Genomic DNA, 19,520 nt, shown 5'->3' on the forward strand with positions numbered 1-19,520 from the left:
AAAGAGATTTTTATCAGATCATCTTTGTCACTCATTTGATACTATCATTTCCCCTATTGGATCATTAGAATATTTGCTTGAGATGTGACTATTTCATGACCACCTCCTCTGCTAAATTACAACTTCTTGACATCCTCTGCAGCACATAACACCATGCCTAACACCGTGCCTACAAGATCTGCAAACACTTGGAAATACTATAGATACTGGGTGGTTTTGCCAGGCTTCCATATTTAGAAAAGCTGGGTTTTGTCTTGTGCTGTTTGATGCCTTGATCATGAATTACAGTCTAGTAACCTTTTTTTTTTGTAATCCAAAATTTTATCTAATAAATAAATTTAACTAATAAATGCTTAGCACTGAGAGCCAGAAACTTAAACTCCAGACAGAACATTGTCTTTAGACTATGTACAAAAATCCTCTTTATACATTTGCTCTCAAGTCACAGACCCCTAATATTGTGTCAAACTTATTTTCTTTCCAAAAATTAGTTCAAAAAATTATAGATGGAGGTACTTTCATTGAATATAAAATACTTTTATTTATTTACTTAATTTATTTTTATAGCACACTTGGCAATGCTCAGAGCTCACTCCTGGCAATGTGCAAGACCCATGTAATGCCAAGAATCTAACCCAAGACTCCTTCAATTTAAAGCTTGCCCTCCAGCCCATCTTCAACCCTCAATAGACCTTTAATGTCTATTGCCTGGTATTGGGGCCACACCTGGTATTTGGGCCACACCTGGCAGTTCTCAGGGCTTACACTTGACAGTGCACTCAGAGGTCATTTCTTACTGTGTTCAGGGGACCATATGGATACCAGGGATAAAATCCAGGTCAGCCGGGTGCAAGACAAACATCCTACTCACTGTGCTCACTCACTCTGGCCTCACTTTTAGGGTTTTTTTTAAATGTTTTTAAATGTTTTTAAATTCACCTATGTTTGGCTTACAATAGTTTGAGATTTCAGTGGCATAGCCTCATACCTCTATATCTCTTACACCAAAGTTCAGTGCCACATCAGCACCTAATGATCCTGTCGGCTCATTCTTCCCCACCTCCATTCTTTTCCCCTCTGATTTGCAACAGGTCTAGGTGTTAGTTTATTAGGTTTTACAAGTCTTCTTGCTTTGCTAATTCATTGTCTATATATGATCATCCAATAATTTACTTTCATTTACTGACAAATTTTACCTAACATAGCACCTCAAGGCCCGTCCATTCTGTCTCAAAGGTCACAATTTCATCTTCATTGTGTCAGAGTATTAGCCCAATGAGTATATACACAGAGTGAAGATTATTTAATCATGTTTCATGGTAATTGAGGCTGATTCCATATTTGGATAAGTTCATAATTTTGCTATAAACATCTGAATACAAGCATACTTTCAAATTAGTGTTTTTATACCTTGTGTAGGACTGGTACTGCTGATTTTAAGGAAATTGCTTTTACTTTTATAATTAATCATCATACCATTTTTACTAGAGGTTGAAGCAATTTATTTTCTCATCAACAGCATACCAGAATTCGTTTTTCATCCTTACCCACACCAACATTTATTGTTTCTAATCTTTTTAATACAGACCATTCTCATAGGTGTGGAGTCGTGACTTTTATTTGCATCTTCCTAATAACAAGTGATGCTGAGCATTTTTCCTGTGCCTGTGAGCCACCTCCAGACCTTCTTTGGAGAAGTGTCTACTCAGGTCTTTCACCCATTTTTTAAATTGGTGTTGTTTGTGGGGGGTTATTTTTGGTTCTGTCTTACTGTTTTGATGTTGAGTTGTGTGTGTGTTCCTTATATATTTGGGACAGTAACCCCCTTGTCATATGTTCAAGTATCTTCTCCCAATTGCTCCATTGCCCTTTTGTTTTTATGGTAGTTTCTTCTGTGCGTAAAAGCTTTTTAATTTTATATAGTCACGCCCATTTTTTTCAACTTGTCATTGGTGTTGAGGGAAGACTTTTGATTTAAAATAGAATAGCTGCAGGCACATTTAACAACTTCACACAAGTGCCAAGAGTTTCTTTTCTGTGCTGCCTCTGCTCCTTTTATTATTGCCCCATTGTTTAAGTCAGGAAAGGAGGAGTTTTGGTGATATCTGTAATAGTGCTAAGAGGAATCAAGACTAGTCTAAGCAAAATCAGCTTATCAAAAAAAAAGTGTACACAATAAGATGTGGGTTAATGTTTACCCTTGATGAGTAGGAGCAAATTTTAGTAGTTTGGGGGGAATATCGAATAGTCCACATTATGCACCATGCAAAGTTTCTTACTTGTTAAGATGCTGATCTTAAGTCTCCAGAAATGGCAACAAAAACGAGAGCTGCATAACCTCAGAGAAGTTTCCTGCCAGTAGAATCACCAAGACCCTACACTTATGTATGAGCAAGTCTTTAGTAAAGAGCTAATTTATGCCATTCCAGATCACTCTGGCTCTGATTGGTGCTGTCTGGGCCTCAGTAAGTGATCCAGGGCCTATGAAAGAGGAATGGCTAGGGAGGGCCCAAAAGGCACCAGGTTTTAGTAACGCTGTACAATGTTTGGAAATAAGGTTATACTTGGAGAAGAAGCTGGTGAATTGTTTGCATTTGCTTTTCTTCTTTTATCCCAGAAAGCAGACAGAGCATCTCATTACCAGGGAGATAAGCAGACTCCTGTCAATCTTCTTGAAAGAATACCTCTCACACCATTACAGTGTGTTCTATAGTTGTCAAGTGCTATGTCTCGCTCAAAACCTTGCTCCCTGAGTTACTTTTACTCACACCAGTTCTTTTCACACACTGACATCCTGCCTAAAATAGAACTCACAGTTCCACCTTCTAAATGAATCCAGTTTCCCTGGGTCTCCAAGTCAAGCCAATCTAATGGAACAGAGCTTCTGGAGCCTAAGAGATAGACAGGCTAGGCTGCATGGATCAGCCGTCAAGTTTTTCTAACTCACCATGAGAAAGGGAAGTATACCTCTCAACAGTGTAAATCTGCAAAGAGGGGTTGCACATGGCACAATATAAGTGAACAAACATGCCTTGTACATTTCACAAGGCAAGTGTAGAACAGGGAAATATCCAGCAGAGGCACAAGACGAGCTTTATCCTCAAGGATTCCCATATTTCCTGCGAAGTCATAGAACAGTTGAATCTTTGAATCCTGAGTTGTTTAATGCAAAACCACTCATCAATAAAGTACTTATGTGCTCTGATCTATTGATGTGGACTCTTCCTGACCTTGTTGGCACAGCCGGCTGCAATAATTGCCGATGCTGAGGGACAGACACCATTGCTCTCTTGGCAAGAGAGCAGAGCTTCAAGCTCCCTGAGGGATGGCTGACCACTCCCACAGTAATTACTTGACCTTTATCAGCCTCCATTGACAACTGCCATTGATACTTGACATTCACACAACTCCTCCATTAGTGCCATCCCGCAGGGACTTTTGTGGTGGAAGCAATGACCCAGTGAGGAAGGGGAAATTTTTCTGTCATGATCTTTATCACTGAATGGTGTGGTCTGGTGGCTTTTCTGTGCCCCACTTGTGGCTGGAATCCTAGGGATACCTGAAATTGGAAGCCATTGATTCAAAGGACATTTATTGACAGAGTATATTTAGAGTAGTGAGGGGTAAAGTAGTGGGATCCATAAACTCCATCCACAAGAAGCTTATTTCTGCTGGGAAATTACAAGTAGGGTTTCTGTCTTTTCTGAGTGGGTTTCCTCTGTGTCCTCTATATGGAAGAAGTCAGGAGACATCATTAAAAAGCAAACATCTGGGGCTCAGCCAGACCTGGAATTCAGCTCCAGCTCTTCCACTTAAAACTCTTCCATCAAGGAACAACTGTGCTCCCACAGACTTAGCTCTGAACCAGGGGTAATTCTAATAGAGCTGTTAGAAAAATGCAGAATGAGAATAAATCCTGTGTGTGAAAGCATTGCCCGAAAGAATGATATTCAGAGACTCAGCGGCCTCCATGCCACATCACTGCAGTCCATTCTTGGAGGTGGCTGTGGAATAAAACAGCAGAACAGAGCAGCTTAATCTTCCCGTGGCATGAGGGGAGACACATGTGACTCATGACACATTGGTCATAATCACTCTGGAGACTCCCAGTCACTGGGAAACATGGGTGCCACTTTTATTTCTCACAGATCAACTCTGAACCTAACACCTCAAGAATGTGCTCTGTGTTTCCAGATGTCAGGGACACCTGATATCCCCTTACTTCTCAACACAACATTTGCTCCACACCAGGCTCCTTTAGCCACACTTAGCAGAGTCCCTTCGCTAAAATCAGAGGCCGCTATATTCAAAGATCCTTCCCATACCAGAACCTCTTACCTTTTAAGTGTCTCTTAAAACACAATGTTACAGAGCTAGAGAGATAGAATGGGGGTTATAAGGCACATGCTTTGCATTCAGCTGACCCCAGCAGCATCACCAGGTCCAGCCTGCAGGTCCCTGAACATCACCAGGTGGACCCTGAATTCCCATGAGATACACTAGGGTAGCCCAGGATAGCTCCAGCACCTCAGAGTCTGAGCAGCACCGTTTCCTCAGGCTCTCGCATTTAGCCATTGGTCCAATTGACATAATCAAAACATTTTTTAGTTAGAGACAGGTCAGATCAACCTTGGCCCCACAGTATAGGAAGGAGAAGGAAAGAAAGAGTGGAGGGAAGAAGATGGATTAGAGGCAATAGGGGCCAGGTCAGGGCAGATTGAGGTACAACAGTGGTGTTAAAGAATGATAGGCCCGAATATCCAACCCACAGAGCTAACAATATGGAATCAAAAGAATGAAAATTTAACAACAGAACTTAGAAAGGTGCCTGTCAAGTGGGCAGGTTTGCAGAAGCAGGAGGGTGGGAACCTGGGAAGATTGGTGGAGAGAGGTTGACACTGGTGGTGGAATCACTGCTACAATATTGTATACCTAAAACTCAATTATGAATAACTTTGAAAAATCATGGTGCTTTAATAATTTTTTTTATTTGGGACAGGAAATAGTACAGTAATTGATGGGAAGGTCTAGCATGCACCAGATCAAGTCAATTCCTGGCAGCAGTGGTCTCCTGACATGCCCGGTAACAGTCTTGGAGGTCCTGAGTAATTATCAGAGTGTCCCAGATACCCCCACACTACAGGGCCTGGGTGGCTTCATATTCTTAGGCCTTTGCACTGAACCACCTGCCTAGGTGGCCTAAAATTGCCTGTGGGGGCACAGGACATCCTGAGCACCATTTGGGAGTCCCCTACCAATAAAGACAGAAAGAAATCACATTATTTAAAATATTTTTTCTCCAATTTTTTGAGGTTATTTGACCTGCTTTGAGTTTCCAGAGTTTGCTTATGGTCTCTCAAGTCCTGGAAAGCAAATGTAAGCTCCTAGACTAAAGGTCCAAAGCCATAGGCAATGGCTGGGAAAGGAATCCCAGCCTCTGAGTCAGGGCTCAAGATCTCAAGCTCCTAGGCACCTTCGTGCAGAGACCAGGAACCCCGTGGGGGTGTCAGGGAGCTTACTGCTGGCCTTGAGTGGGGAATCTGATGTGAGAAGGGAGGTGAGATAAGGCAGAGGAGAATACATATGAGTGGAAATACACAAAGGAGCACATCATGCTTGAGGAGTCCTGTGAAGGAGGAATGAGGCTACTAGATTCAAAGATCCTTCCTTCATACCAGAACCTCTTACCTTTTAAGTGCCTCTTAAAACACAATGTAAAAGAACTAGAGAGATAGAATGGGGGTTATAAGGCACATGCTCATCACCTCCACTTCACCCAGGCACAAGAGGGACTGCACACCAGGGGAAGCCCATTCTTGATCAGCTTATGAGGTACAGCAGGGGTATGCTGCCCCAGCCAAAACCTCATGTTTCTGCCATCAAGATGTTTGATTTGACTTTTTAGTAGGATGTTTTCCCTCCTGCCCACAAGCTCATACCTCTGCCCTTTTCTTCTGGAATTGCCTCTCCCAGAGTGATCCCAGATTTCGAATTATCTCTCAGGGAACCTCCTAAGATCAGGCATGAGTGGTTTCAGACCCTGACCCAAATTAAGTGCCTGACTATGGGCTTGAATCTCTTACAGATCATTGGAACTATTCCTCTGATGCCCAGTCCAGGACCCTCAAGTCAAGCTGCAAGTGGCACGCAAGGCCTTCAAGTGCAGCCCATCACCCCCCAGCTCCTGACGAACGCCCAGGGTCAGATCATTGCCACAGTCATCGGGAACCAGATCCTGCCTGTGATCAACACCCAGGGCATCACGCTCTCTCCCATCAAGCCCGGTCAACAGGTAAAGGCTCTATGGCAATGCAATCTTAGTCACCGAGACACTCTCCATACACTCCACCTTCATTGGGTATCAATCAAGGAAAAGTAGTGTTTTGATTGTAAAATATTTAATCCCACTAATCTAACATATCTATACTTACAAAAAAGCAAGCAGTTCTTATCACTCATTCTTAGTATATATGGGTGACAACTAACTAGCTCCTCAGCCCCAATCTAAAAGTATGAAATATTAAATTGTGAGCAAAGATGGTGACCTAAAATTCAATCAAAATGTGTTTTATTTATCTTTGCCTTATGATACCAAATTTTCAGATTTCTTTTACATACATACAGCATGGCTTTCTTTATTTTCCCTATAACTGGGAAATAAGTCTCTGACCAAGCTACTGTATGATGAAATTAATCTTTATTTTGGCATTTTTATTACTTAAAAAATTAAACAATTTTAATAATGTTAATAAGAAACCAACATAAATTGTACATTAACTACCAATGAATGCATAAGTATATGTGTATATTTATGTACGTATAGTTATTAAATATCAAGATATCCCAACTTGCTGCTGCTGAAACTGCTACCCACATTAGGGAGTGGAAAATAAGAAGTGGCATTAGGTTAATATCAGTAAGACCATAACGATCCAGGTTTGGTTTTTTTTTTTTCATTTAAATTTCTACTAAGTGCTTCCTGCATGTTAAGTACACAGTGACCATTGAGTACTGACTATGGAACTTCTGGTTCTTTGGTTCCTCCACAAACATCTTTTGATATCGAACTGTATAGGAGAAAGAAAGAGCAGCATTTTCTGATTTCAAGGAACTCACAGTTTGGTAGAGGACGTAGATATATAAATAGAGCCCTTTGTGCAATAAAGCAGAGGACATGCTGAGAATCACTGAATGTGCACCAAGTGTTATATCATCACAGAGATGAGAGTGACCAACTTTGTCCAGAGTTTTGACCTCACAGAAAAAAATAGTTCAGGAACCAATGAATAAGAATTAACCTGGGAATGATAGACTAGCACTGGTCTAAGCAATGTGAATAAGCAGGCACAGAAGCAGGAAAATGTGAGGAAAGATGGAATGTGGAGGAAAAGGAAAAGTTCAAGTGATTAGAACAAAGAAGCAGCTGAGGGTCAGCATTCTCACCCAGCTTGAAAGAGTGGACTTGTCTCTGTGCAATCTTGAGCACATTTTATATCACCTTTGAGTCACAGTTTCCTCATCTTTAAAATAGAAACACCCCAGTTCCCACCACACAGAGCAATTTATATGATCAAATGAGTTGAAATAAAATCAGTGATTGGAATAGTGCTCAGCAAAAGGAAGGAAGTAATCATTGTAATGATGGGTATGATTTAACCTGGTGGCCTAGGGATCTATAAGAAGCATTTATTTTTAAAAGGGTGCGGGGAGTGGTACTCAGCTTTAGTTTTCAAGAGAAAAGAACTCTAGAAGCAAATAGAGGTTGAACTGAATGGTTGAAAAATCTAAGCTAAGCAAGCCCTTTTGCATACTATGGACAAAACACAAATAGGAAATAGTGATATCCTCTGCTAATGAATTAGGAAAAAAGATTTGGGAATTAGAATAGAGCTCAGGGTGGGTGAGCTGGATCTAAGTCACAAGGACATATGTTATTGCTTAAAAGCTAATCAATATCCAAAGAAACTAGGCATGAAAAGGACAAAAAGAGCCTAGAAAAACATCAACTTTTTTTTCCTTTTTTTTTTAATGAATCACCATGAAATAGTTACGGACTTACAAACTTTCATGATTATGAAAAACAACAGCTTTTAAAGAACCAAACAAAAAGGTATATTTTAAAAACAAACAATCTAAGTAGAAGAGAAACCCGGAATATGAATGATATAATTTCCATGAGTTTCAAAAAAATATGGGAAATGGAAACAGTATCAGATGCTGCAGAAATAAAATCAAGTAGCACATAGAGAAATACAATTCTTCTTGCTATCCTTGAAATGTTTTAAAATGTGCACCATCTCTGTTTGAAGCATTTGAAACAAGTAACCCATTAACTGGTAAATTAATAAACAAAAAATAATCAAGACCTGGATTTAAGACTGGAGGGTGTATTAACAAAGGAAAGATCCTAAGCAGAAAAGACCAAAACTAACAGTGAGTTTATGACTGAGTACATAGATTTATGTGTTGTTGGAAAATCATCTAATGTAAAGCACACCACAAGGAAATAAAATACAGAGGAAAGGGGAGATGAAATTTCCAATCCTTAATACATCTGCAGTGAAGTACGAGTATCTGCCCCAAGACCTCAGCATTTCATCTGTTCCATGTCAGACCTATCCATGAGGAGAGGCCATTCTCAGCGGCACTCAAATATTAGTCTTGGAAAATTAACTTGCTTGTTAAAGAAACACTTTAAAATCTGTTCAATAAAGATTGCTGATCCAAAAAGGCCTATGTTCATTGTAATACTTACAATTGGAAACATTCGAATTCTGGAAACAACCCAATGATCTAAGGACAGAGGGTTAAGGTGCTTTCTTGCATCCCACCAACTCCACTTGGAATCCCTAGCTCCACAGATGATCCCCCAAGCACTGCTGGGTACTCCCCACACACACACCCTCCAACACAAAGATGTGGCATACATTTATGGGATGGAACACTACTCAATAATTATATTACTACTGCAATAATTATTGAAAAAAATGAAATCTTGCCTTTTGCTCCAACATGGGTGAAACTGAAGAGCATCTGTTAAGCAAAATTAGTCTGAAGAAGAAAGACACAATGACCTCACCCATCTGCAGTATATAAACAAACAAGGAGGAAAGAAGTTAATATTCCACTAAAACAAACACTTAAACTTTGATCATAGGCTGAGATTGCTAAAGAGCAAGATGGATTGATAAAGCAGAGGAGATCCAGAAAATGGTGTTGGAGGGATATTGGTATTTTGGTGATGGTCTGGTGTAATAACATTATAGACTGATATAATCTTAATACAAATTTTTAATAAAAAATTTTAAATAACAGACCAGAGAGATAGAACAGCAGGTTAGCACTTATCTTGCATGCAGAGGAGCCAGGTATCATCTCTGGAACCTCATAAGGTTCCTCAGAACTGCCATTAGTGGTCCCATAGGGTTATTGACTAATCCCCGAGCACAGCCAGGTGAGACCCAAAAAAATTAAAGGAATAATATAAAAACCATGAGGCTTTTTTGATGGGGTTTACAGTCTAGTTGGGGGTGGGAGGGACAGAAACTCATAAAATATTGGTACAAACGTGTAGCTACGTACCAGGAGGGAGGAGTGAGGGCTCTACAAGACTGTCCCAAAAGCAGACACAGACCTCATCCAGGAAGAATCAACACCTAGAAAAGCAGAGATATGTCTAAGAACACTTCCTAGACACACTCTTCTTTCTTACTCCCTCTGGTTACTGGTCTAAATTAAAAGCAGAGAGCACTTGCTAGCCTGCAGAGCCAAGATCATAGTCAACAGTTTTTTACGCAACTTTGATCACAGTGAAGCACTCTGCCTCTCTTCTACTATATTACTTACACCCCCATCTCTCGCTGTCTTATTCTGGGGTGATTTACAGGTTTCATATGAATACTTTTGCAAAGTCACTGTCAATGTTACTGTCACTGTCATCCCATTGATCATCAATTTGCTCAAGCGGGCACCAGTAACATCTCCATTGGTCCTAGCCCTGAGATTTTTAGCAGCCTCTCATTCTTCCCAGTGGTGCCTCATTGGAGGCTCTTTCAGGGTAAGGGGAATGAGACCCATCATTTTTACTGTATTTGGCATATCTGATACACCATAGAGAGCTTGCCAGGCTCTGCCATGCAGGTAGGATGCTCTTGGTACCTTGCCAGGTTCTCTGAGAGGCAGAACTAGGCTTTTAGAGGTATTCCAGGAGCGTTGTTTCATAGTCTCTGGATCTTGGCCATTGATGGCATTACACGGGGCCGGGGGTAGTTTGTGGGTGTGGTTGCCAAGCTACTGGAAAATGGGTGGTCTGGGTGGAGGAGGCCCTGTCCAGATCTGAGCAGGCTTGGAGATCTCAGCTCTGGGTCCCACACACTTGGGTTCCTCTGCGGGTTCTCTTGCCCCCGTGCCTGGCTGTCTTCACTGGGGCCCCTTGGAGTGGGGCAGGTTGAGTTCCCTTCCTCGCCCTGAGCAGAGCTCCAGCAAACAAAGGCCTCCGGAACTGGAACCCAGCCACAGCCATGCTCAAGGCCCCTCTCCACACATTCGGACAAGTCTTTGCAAAAGTAATTCTCCAAATATAAAAAAAATTTTCTTTGACTTAAATCCTAATTCTATATGTTCAATCCAGAATTTCAAAATATCTCTAGGGAGAAAAATGAAATAGGCCTCTTCTCACATTTCTAAAAATGATTTCTGTCTGCAAATTAAGTTGTAAATTGCCCCTAAAGTAATGAATTAATTAAAGTATATCATCAATATTTCAAACAAAGTAACTCAATATCACTTCAAATTCAAATTGTGGCTTATAAACTACAGCTAGCTATTTTATAAATTTACTCTGCTGGAATTGGGGTGGTACAGTTTTAATTCAGAAAAGAAGGACCTAAGAAAGTAGCACATAATAGCAAACCATGTAGTCACTCCTGTTAATTCATTTCTGATGTTTCTCATGAGCATAGGTGCACCTCAAACTTCTCCACATACCTGTCAGCCCTTGGGATGAAACCTTATTACTGCACAAACATCAAGCTCTCTGCTGGTCTAATAACCACTACTTTCTTCTTTACTGTAAAATTGGACATCTTGGCAACTGGAAACAAACAGACTCTTGGGAATATATTTTGCAAATCCAACACTTGCTAAGCAATACCAATATCACAGAAGGGATTTGTTGACAGTATACATACATAACACTTCTATGTGCATGTGATGTGTAACACATGAGACAGTTGAAAATCACAATGGGTACAGATAGCATATACTAGTGACAGAAAAATCAAAGGAACTTATGGTGAACCTAGTCAGAAACACCAGGATAATGGTAGAAAGAGCTGAACTGGTATATCTTGATATCAAATAAGATCAAACACCAGAAGCCAAGTTGGGTGACCCCAGAGGAACTGCACATTTTGAGCATTTTTCACTTTATTTTTTTCATGTTAATTAAGACAAATATTTGATTCCACAAAATCATAGCTCTAACAGCAAATAAATAATGTCATAAATTACAAGATCAAAGTTCTTTAGATCACAATCCGAAAGAAGTTCATGATTAATGGATAAAGGATTAGACGTACAGATCAAATAACCTGGAGTGATTTGATTCAATTTAATTTTAAAATTATATCATTAATTTAATGTTTACATCAGCCTACCATTAATTTAAAAAGCCTGACTAATATCTAAAATTGAACCATCATCATCATAATTTATCCCAATGATAGACATTGATTATCTGCAAAATTATCTCCTGACATACAAACATTTTTAAAAAACTAGATCAAGCCAGAGAGATAGTACAGAGATTAAGGTACTTACCTTGCACATATCCAATACAGGTTCAATCCCATTTACCACATGGTATCTCAAACCCTACCTTACCAGGGGATTGCTCTTGAGCCCCTAGCCAGAAGTAAACCCTGAGTACAGGTGGGTGTGACTCAAAAAAATAGAAGATAATTTTAGAAATATGGAATCAGATATCCCTAGATATAGCTGCCATTTTATCAACTGAGAAATTGGGAAACAATGCAAGAAAATAAAAATAGTGAAAAGATTAAAAAATGAAGAGGAAGAAATAATAACTCTCTGTGCACTAAAAAAAATTTTTCTTTGAAATATTTGATGGAATCGAAGGTGACTTTGAGTTTCACCAATGGAATTCTATGGTTATTCTGTGAAGTCCCCTCCCCACAAGCCTAGTGTGGTCCTGGATCCCTTGATATCCCTTACTATCTTATGACAATAAATTAACAACTTCTTCATAAATAACAAATAGACATTTTTGTTTGTAGAGATTGATTCTTTTCTAAATTTTATTTCAGTAAAACTGGTAGAAATGTTCAGTGTCAAGGGAAAATAATTAAATTTATAAAATCATTGATATTTTTCAGAAATTAATTACTATAGCTACAATATGAGAACACTGTCATTCATAAAGGTACTCAATGTTTCCAAAATTTTCATTAGTGTTAAAAGGAAGTTGAAATAAGATGGCTTAACTTATCACTTACAAGGGCGGGGACTGGGGGGGTGGGAGGGGCGGGAGGTATAATGGGGTGGTTGGTGATGGAATATGGGCACGGGTGAAGGGAAGGGTGTTTGAGTACAGTATAACTGACATAATCATGAGAACTTTGTAACGCTCCACATGGTGATTCAATAAAATTTAAATTAAAAAAAAAAAGAAATAAGATGGCTTATTTAAATTAGCTCTCTGAAATTCTATGTGACTTTTCATAGACTTTTTTTCTTCAAGCAAAAACAAAAATAAAATTAGACTTACCTATTTTTAAATATCATTTTCCCTTTCCATACCTATTCATCTCAATGTCCTCCAAAGAGTTGGGGGGGGATAAAAGGAAAATTTTTCTAAACAAGGTAATGTGGGCAACATTTACCAAAAATACATAGCGATATCACCAAAAAAAAGAAAAAGGAAGAAAGAAAAGCTCCAAACTAATATGTCTAATGAAAACAGATACAAAGATCCTCAACAAAACTTGGTGGACCAAATACAATACATTAACATTATAACCAAGTGAGATTTATTCCAGAAATACAAGGGTAATTTGACACACGTAAATCAATTAACATAATACAACAGTACCGAAAGAAAAGTTCAGATCATGTTAACATGTCAGTAGAATCAAAGATAGTTTTGAACAGCATTCAGCACCCATTTATAACTTTTAAGAATGCCCTCAACAAAATGAGAATAGAAAGAATATACCTCAACATAGTAAATACCGTATGCAACAAACCCATAGCTAATATAAGTTAATGTAAACTAACTGCTTTCCCTCTAAGATCAGGCACAAACAAGGATGTCCACCAATCATTATTATTCAACAGTAATGGTAATCATAAGTGTAAGAAGCTCTAGCCTGTTTTGTTAAAGAGAAATAAAAAGGGATCCACATATGAAAAGAAGTTAAACTGTCACTATTTATAGATACCATGATAGTATATATTTTTAAAATCCCAAATACTTCACTAAAAAAAATTATTAGAACCAATAGATCAATGTAGTAAATTGTCAGGCTGCAAAATCAATTTCAAAAGTCTATGGCATTTCCATAAGCAAAGAATTACATGAAATAAATCAAGAAAAATAACACCTTTTACAATTTAATCAAAAAATTAAATACCTGGGAATCAAACTAAACAAGAGAGGTGAAAACTTATCTATCAAAAAAAATGTCATTCAGCCTACAGAATGGGAAAGGATATTTACCCAATACCCATCCGATAAGGGGTTAATATCAAGGATATACAATGCACTGGTTGAACTCCACAAGAAGAAAACTGCCGACCTGATCAAAAAATGGGGTGATGAAATGAACAGAAACTTCCCCAAAGAAGAAATCCGAATGGCTGAAAGGCACATGAGAAAATGTTAGACATCACTAATCATCAGGGAGATGCAGATCAAAACAGCAATAAGATATCATCTCATACCACAGAGACTGGCCCACATCCAAAAAAACAAAAGCAACTGGTGTTGGCGCGGATGTGGGGAGAAAGGGATTCTTATTCACTGCTGGTGGGAATGCCGACTTGTTCAGCCCTTTTGGAAAACAATATGGACGATTCTCAAAAAATTAGAAATTGAGCTTCTATTTGACCCAGCAATACCACTCCTGGGAATATATCCCAGAGAGGCAAAAAGGTATAGTAGAAATGCCATCTGCATTTGTATGTTCATTGCACCACTGTTTACAATAGCCACAATCTGGAAAAAACCAGAGTGCCCCAAAACAGATGACTGGTTAAAGAACTTTGGTACATCTACACAATGGAATACTGTGCAGCTGTTAGAAAAGATGAAGTCATCAAATTTGCATATTAGTGGATCAACATGGAAAGTATTATGTTGAGTGAAATGAGTCAGAAAGAGACAGACATAGAAAGATTACACTCATATGTGGAATATAAAGTAGCAGAGAGGTACGAGCTAGCAATGATGCAACTTCTGGCAGAAATTCCTCTGTATTTAGTTACTGAAATACTAAAATACAGAAATCCAAATCCTTGCGGCCACTATTGTGGCCACATGACCTCATATCTCTTCATTCTCAGCAATGGAAAGCAAATTATCAAATGCTTCCTTTTCAGCAGGTCCGACGTTGGGGGAGGGGGAAACTCCAAACAGTAATAGTGAGTTCTTTGTTGAAATATTGAATGTTTCAAAGTAAAGAGAAAGTAAAGTGAAATTTATCAGCTACACAGGCAGAGTGGGGGTCTGGGGGACTGGGAGGGTGGGGGTGAGGTTTACTGTGGTTCTTGGTGGTGGAATATGTGCACTGGTGAAGGGATGGGTGTTCAAGCATTGTGTAACTGAAACTTAAGCCTGAAAGCTTTGTAACTTTCCACATGGTGATTCAATAAAAAAAAATAATAAATTAAAAAATGTCATCGTTAAAAGAAATAGAGGAAACAAGAAAATAGAAAAATATTCCATATTCATGAAATTTAACTAACACTGTTAAAACGTCCTATCAACATCCCATCAAAATTCCAGTAATGTTTTTCAAGGAACTAGAACAAATATTATTAAAACTTATATGGCACCACAAAATACTCTGCAAAGCAATCCTAAGAAAAACAAAGATGGTAGAAATCACATTTCCTACCATAAAACTATAACAATTAAAACTGTACAATATTGTAATTAAAAACAGAAACTCAGGTTAATGAAATAGAATTTAGAGCCCAGAAGTAAATTCTCAGATACATGGACAGTTAATTTACCACAAAGGAGCCAAAACATAAACTGAAGAAAAGATAGCCTCTTCAACAAATGGTTGGAAAAATTAGATAACCATATGCAATAAGCATGAAAATGCACCATCTCACACTATGAACAAAAGTTGACTAAAGATGGGTTAAAGATCTAGGTATTAGACCCAAATCTATAGAATACATCAAAGAAAATGTACACAAAACTCCACCATATTGGCTTCAGTGATGCTTTGTCAATCGCATTTTATTGCCAAGGAAACAAAAGCAAAATAAACAAATTGTGTCATAGCAAATAAAAAGCTTCTTCACTGTGAAAGAAATAAACATAAAAATATGGTGACCTATCAATTGGGAGAAATGTTTGCGTGTCATACACTTGACATAGGGTTATTATCTGAGATATATAAAGAACTAACACAACTTGACAACAAAAAGTGTAACAATCCATTGAAAAATGGACAAAATACCAGAAAAGCACTTCTCCAAAGAAGTCATATATATGGCTGATTGACATGTGAAAAAAATGGTCATCATCACTTATTATGAGAGAGTATAAATCAAAACAACAAAAAGATATCACTTCACACAAGTGAGAATGACCTATACCTAAAAAGGTCAGAAATAAACGTAGTAGGAATGTGGGGGAATATTTATACTCTTACAAACAAATGGTAATGTCAATCAAAAACAAATTAAAATACAAAGAAAAACAAGCCTTTGACCTTCTAGCCACATAGCATCTCACTTCTCTGATCTCCCCTTGCCACTCCCTGCCATGCCCAGCCAGGCCATTTCAGCCTTTTCTACCTCTGGGAAAACTCCTGCTCACCCCTCCTTTGGGACCCAGAGGCACTCTCCTTCTGCTAAACTTGCTCCTGTCTCCATAGTTCTCTTGCATCACTCCCTCAGGTCTTTTGCAATGCTCCATTCATTTCCTCAAGCCACCCTCTCTTTAGGAGTGTGGGACTCCTAAGTGGCTGCATGGTCTTTTATTCGTTTAAATTGCTTCCCAATTGTACTGCCCCTTTCAGAGCTTCAGCATCGAAAAGCGGCGCTTCCAGAAGGCTCAGGCCCTTCTGTGCTTTTCCAATTCTGGTTTCTGCCCAGTGTGTCCCAAATAAGCACCTGCTGAAAGCAAAGGCCCTGCACAGGACTGCATTATCTATTTCTTCTCTGAACATCAGTTCCTACTCTGCCACTCTCCCATCGCATTATCGCAACTACATTGAAACTCCTGTTTCTGCGCAGCACTACAGTCTGACTCCTTACCTCCCGTTGTCTCAACTGAGCCTGTGCAGTCCTGTGCTTGCTGGGTGATGAACTTGACCTCATTTGCTTGTGTCTGGTGACCTCTTCTAAATCCTGCTCTCGTTCTAATTCTCACCTCATACTCCCCTGCAACAAGGGGCGTCTGCAATAGATTCTGTAATAGGCCCCTTTAATAGGGGCCTCTTCTTGCTTAAAGAGATGTTTCAGAATCACAGAAAAAAAAATCCAGAAGGAAAACACAATGAATCTCCTGAAACCTGCCAAAAAGATGATTCCTTTCTTAATTTTTTAAACTTTGCACAAAAGTAACGAAAATGTCCCCTAGCTAGTACCATTCTAGGTTCTCAAAATGGTTGGAATTAGATTTTTCTGGTGTCATCCCTAAATCTTTCAACAACTTTAAGATCTGAATACTTGTACTGTCTATGGTAAAATTTATTTCAAATAGATTATTAAAGGTTGTGAGCCTAATTATGAAAGCTTCTTGTTAAGTATGGGTTCTATTATCTATTGTCCAGAAATAATAAATCTAATTTCTTTACCTTTTTCCTAAAAATAAACTCTTCCAAAATCTTGATAACCCTCCAAACTTCTATATAAATATCACAGTTAATCATAAAAAGCCCAAGAGTATCTTGAATCTCACCCCCAAACCCTTGTGTCAAAAAGTTTAGGGTTACGACTCAATGACCAAATCTTAACAGTCTTTCGACTGATTCTGAAAAATGCCAAATCTTAAAGATGACCACTTTGATTTCTGAGGCACTCAGAAAACTGCTAGCCTGAATAGTGAGGGCTAGAGAGTCACCGGGACCTCTACACTCCCTCACCCCTGCCAGAGATCTTAGGGTCATTTTCACCTTACCCTTGCAATTCACTGTCTCCCTATGTTTAATTCCATTTTTCTGTTTATGAGCATTGACTTTCCCAACCTGTTTAGCACATTCTGCATTTTATTTCAAGACAAGCATTACCCACACTTACTTTTGTATCAATTGTCAATTTAATTAGAAGATACTTGATCCCAAAAACTGAAATGTTGCTAAGGATATGTTGCTTAAACATGGAAATTACTCAGGGAGCAGTGGCACAGAAAACCATACCAGGCTTTCAAGTCAGCTAATGTTTGGATCGATTTTTGTTGACTATATTAATACGGTGCAGCTAGCAAAAACAGGTAGTAAGGCCAGTCTGTGAGAGAATGCAGGAAGAAGCCTCCAAAACAAGAACTCTGATTACTTTCTCATTCCCTAGATGAAGCAAACATTTCCCCTCCTCCTCTTTAGGAAAATGCAAAGTCCCAGCTCATTTGAAGAACACATCATTCTCGTCTTTGTTGTCTCTCCAAGCTCTCACCTATGACAGTCTGCTGGGGACTGTGTGACAGTACCACAGACTGTCAGGCATAACAGCAGAAATGTGTTGTCTCACAGCTGCAGATACTGAAGTCTGAGACCAGGATGCCAGCAGGGTCGGTCTTTTCTCTGTGTGTTACCTTCTCCTCTTCTTCCTGAATGCTCTCGTGCTCTCACCTCTGTTCTTAATCTTTGTTCTAATCTACTGTTCTTGGAAGGACATCTGTCATATTGAACAAGATCCTACACGGATTACAATTTTTTAAATTTTTGATTTGTGGGGACACATTCATTGGTACTCAGGGCTTATTCCTGACTCTGTGCTCAGGTATTATTCCTGGGAGTGCTCTGGGACTGTATGTGGTGCTGGGAAATCAAACCTGGGTGAGCCATATGCTAAGCAAATGCCTTCACTATCTCTCCAGTCCCCAATATGATTTATAATTTCCCTATCTTCAAATGAAGTCTTATTCTCAGAGGCTGGGGGATAGAATTTCAAGTTAGACCCATATTAACGTAGCCTTAAGAAAAGAAAAAGGATAACGGAGTTTACTGAAACTTAAGAAAAGCTCTACCTCCTTTAGGCAGTCTAGCGGCGGTATAGTGACTAAACAGAAAATATGGCTAGATGAGCAAGATATTGTAAAACGCAAGTCTGAGCACTATAAATAACTAAGATTAAATCAATGAAGAGACATTAGCCATTGTCTATACATTTAATAGTGGTAGGTGCCCATATTATGCCAAAATCACATTTTGGATAATGTTCTAAAGATACTATGGTACCTAAAGATACTGTTGTACCTAAAGATACTGTGGTTTATTTAAAACACAAAATTCAGGAGCCAACAGGATAGTGCAGCTGGTAGGGCATTTGCCTTGCATGCAGCTACCCCACTTCAATGCCTGACATCTTATATGGTTTCCTGAGCCTGCCAGGGGTAATCCCTGAGTGTACAACCAGGAGTAAACCATGAGCACAGCCAGGTGTGGCAAAAAAAAAATAATACTGAAATAAAATGCAATTTTCAAGTGCTTTGAAACCTGTACAGAACAATAAGCTAGAATACAATAATTTTATTATATTTTTCCTAATTAATGAGCTAGCATTGGTTTACATGAAAGTGTATGTTGTAGAAATAAAATTTTATGCTATACCCACTATCAAAGTCAAAATATCCCTCTACCACATATATTTTTAAAAAACAGAGGGCATGTTTAAATTAATAGAGCATTTTAAATACAATTGATAATTGCATTGATGATAAATTTAATTCTAATAAACCTCACCAGGTTGATTTGAACATATCTCAGTTGCCCCCAGACTTCCCATACTGCTGTTGCCCCAACAAGTAACCACTCATGACCAGTGGTAGATAGAAACTTAGAGTCCGATGGAAACCTAGCAGAAGGGGCATTAATTATATTTTAATTAATTAATTAATCTTTTATTGAATCACCATGTGGAAAGTTACAAAGTTTTCAGGTTTAAGTCTCAGTTATACAATGCTTGAACACCCATCCCTTCACCAGTGCACATATTCCAGCTCCAAGAATCACAGTATACCTCCCCCAAACCCCACCTGTGTAGCTGAGAAATTTCACTTTATTTTCTCTTTACTTTGATTACATTCAATATTTCAACAAAAA

The 19,520-nt window shown here is 38.8% G+C and overlaps 1 protein-coding gene across 1 annotated transcript in view; it reads left to right on the plus strand.

Annotated features, from left to right (window-relative positions):
• The window catches only part of LOC101558146 (POU domain, class 6, transcription factor 2), a 421,096-nt gene that overhangs the window by 388,217 nt on the left and 13,359 nt on the right, over positions 1-19,520 (plus strand). Inside the window, exon 6 of the mRNA XM_055128556.1 lies at positions 6,086-6,292. Within this exon, the coding sequence (XP_054984531.1) occupies positions 6,086-6,292 (207 nt within the window). The remainder of the gene's footprint in view (positions 1-6,085; positions 6,293-19,520) is intronic.

The sequence above is a fragment of the Sorex araneus genome, chromosome 1 (genome assembly GCF_027595985.1).
Source record: "Sorex araneus isolate mSorAra2 chromosome 1, mSorAra2.pri, whole genome shotgun sequence".
In the NCBI taxonomy this organism is placed as follows: domain Eukaryota; kingdom Metazoa; phylum Chordata; class Mammalia; order Eulipotyphla; family Soricidae; genus Sorex; species Sorex araneus.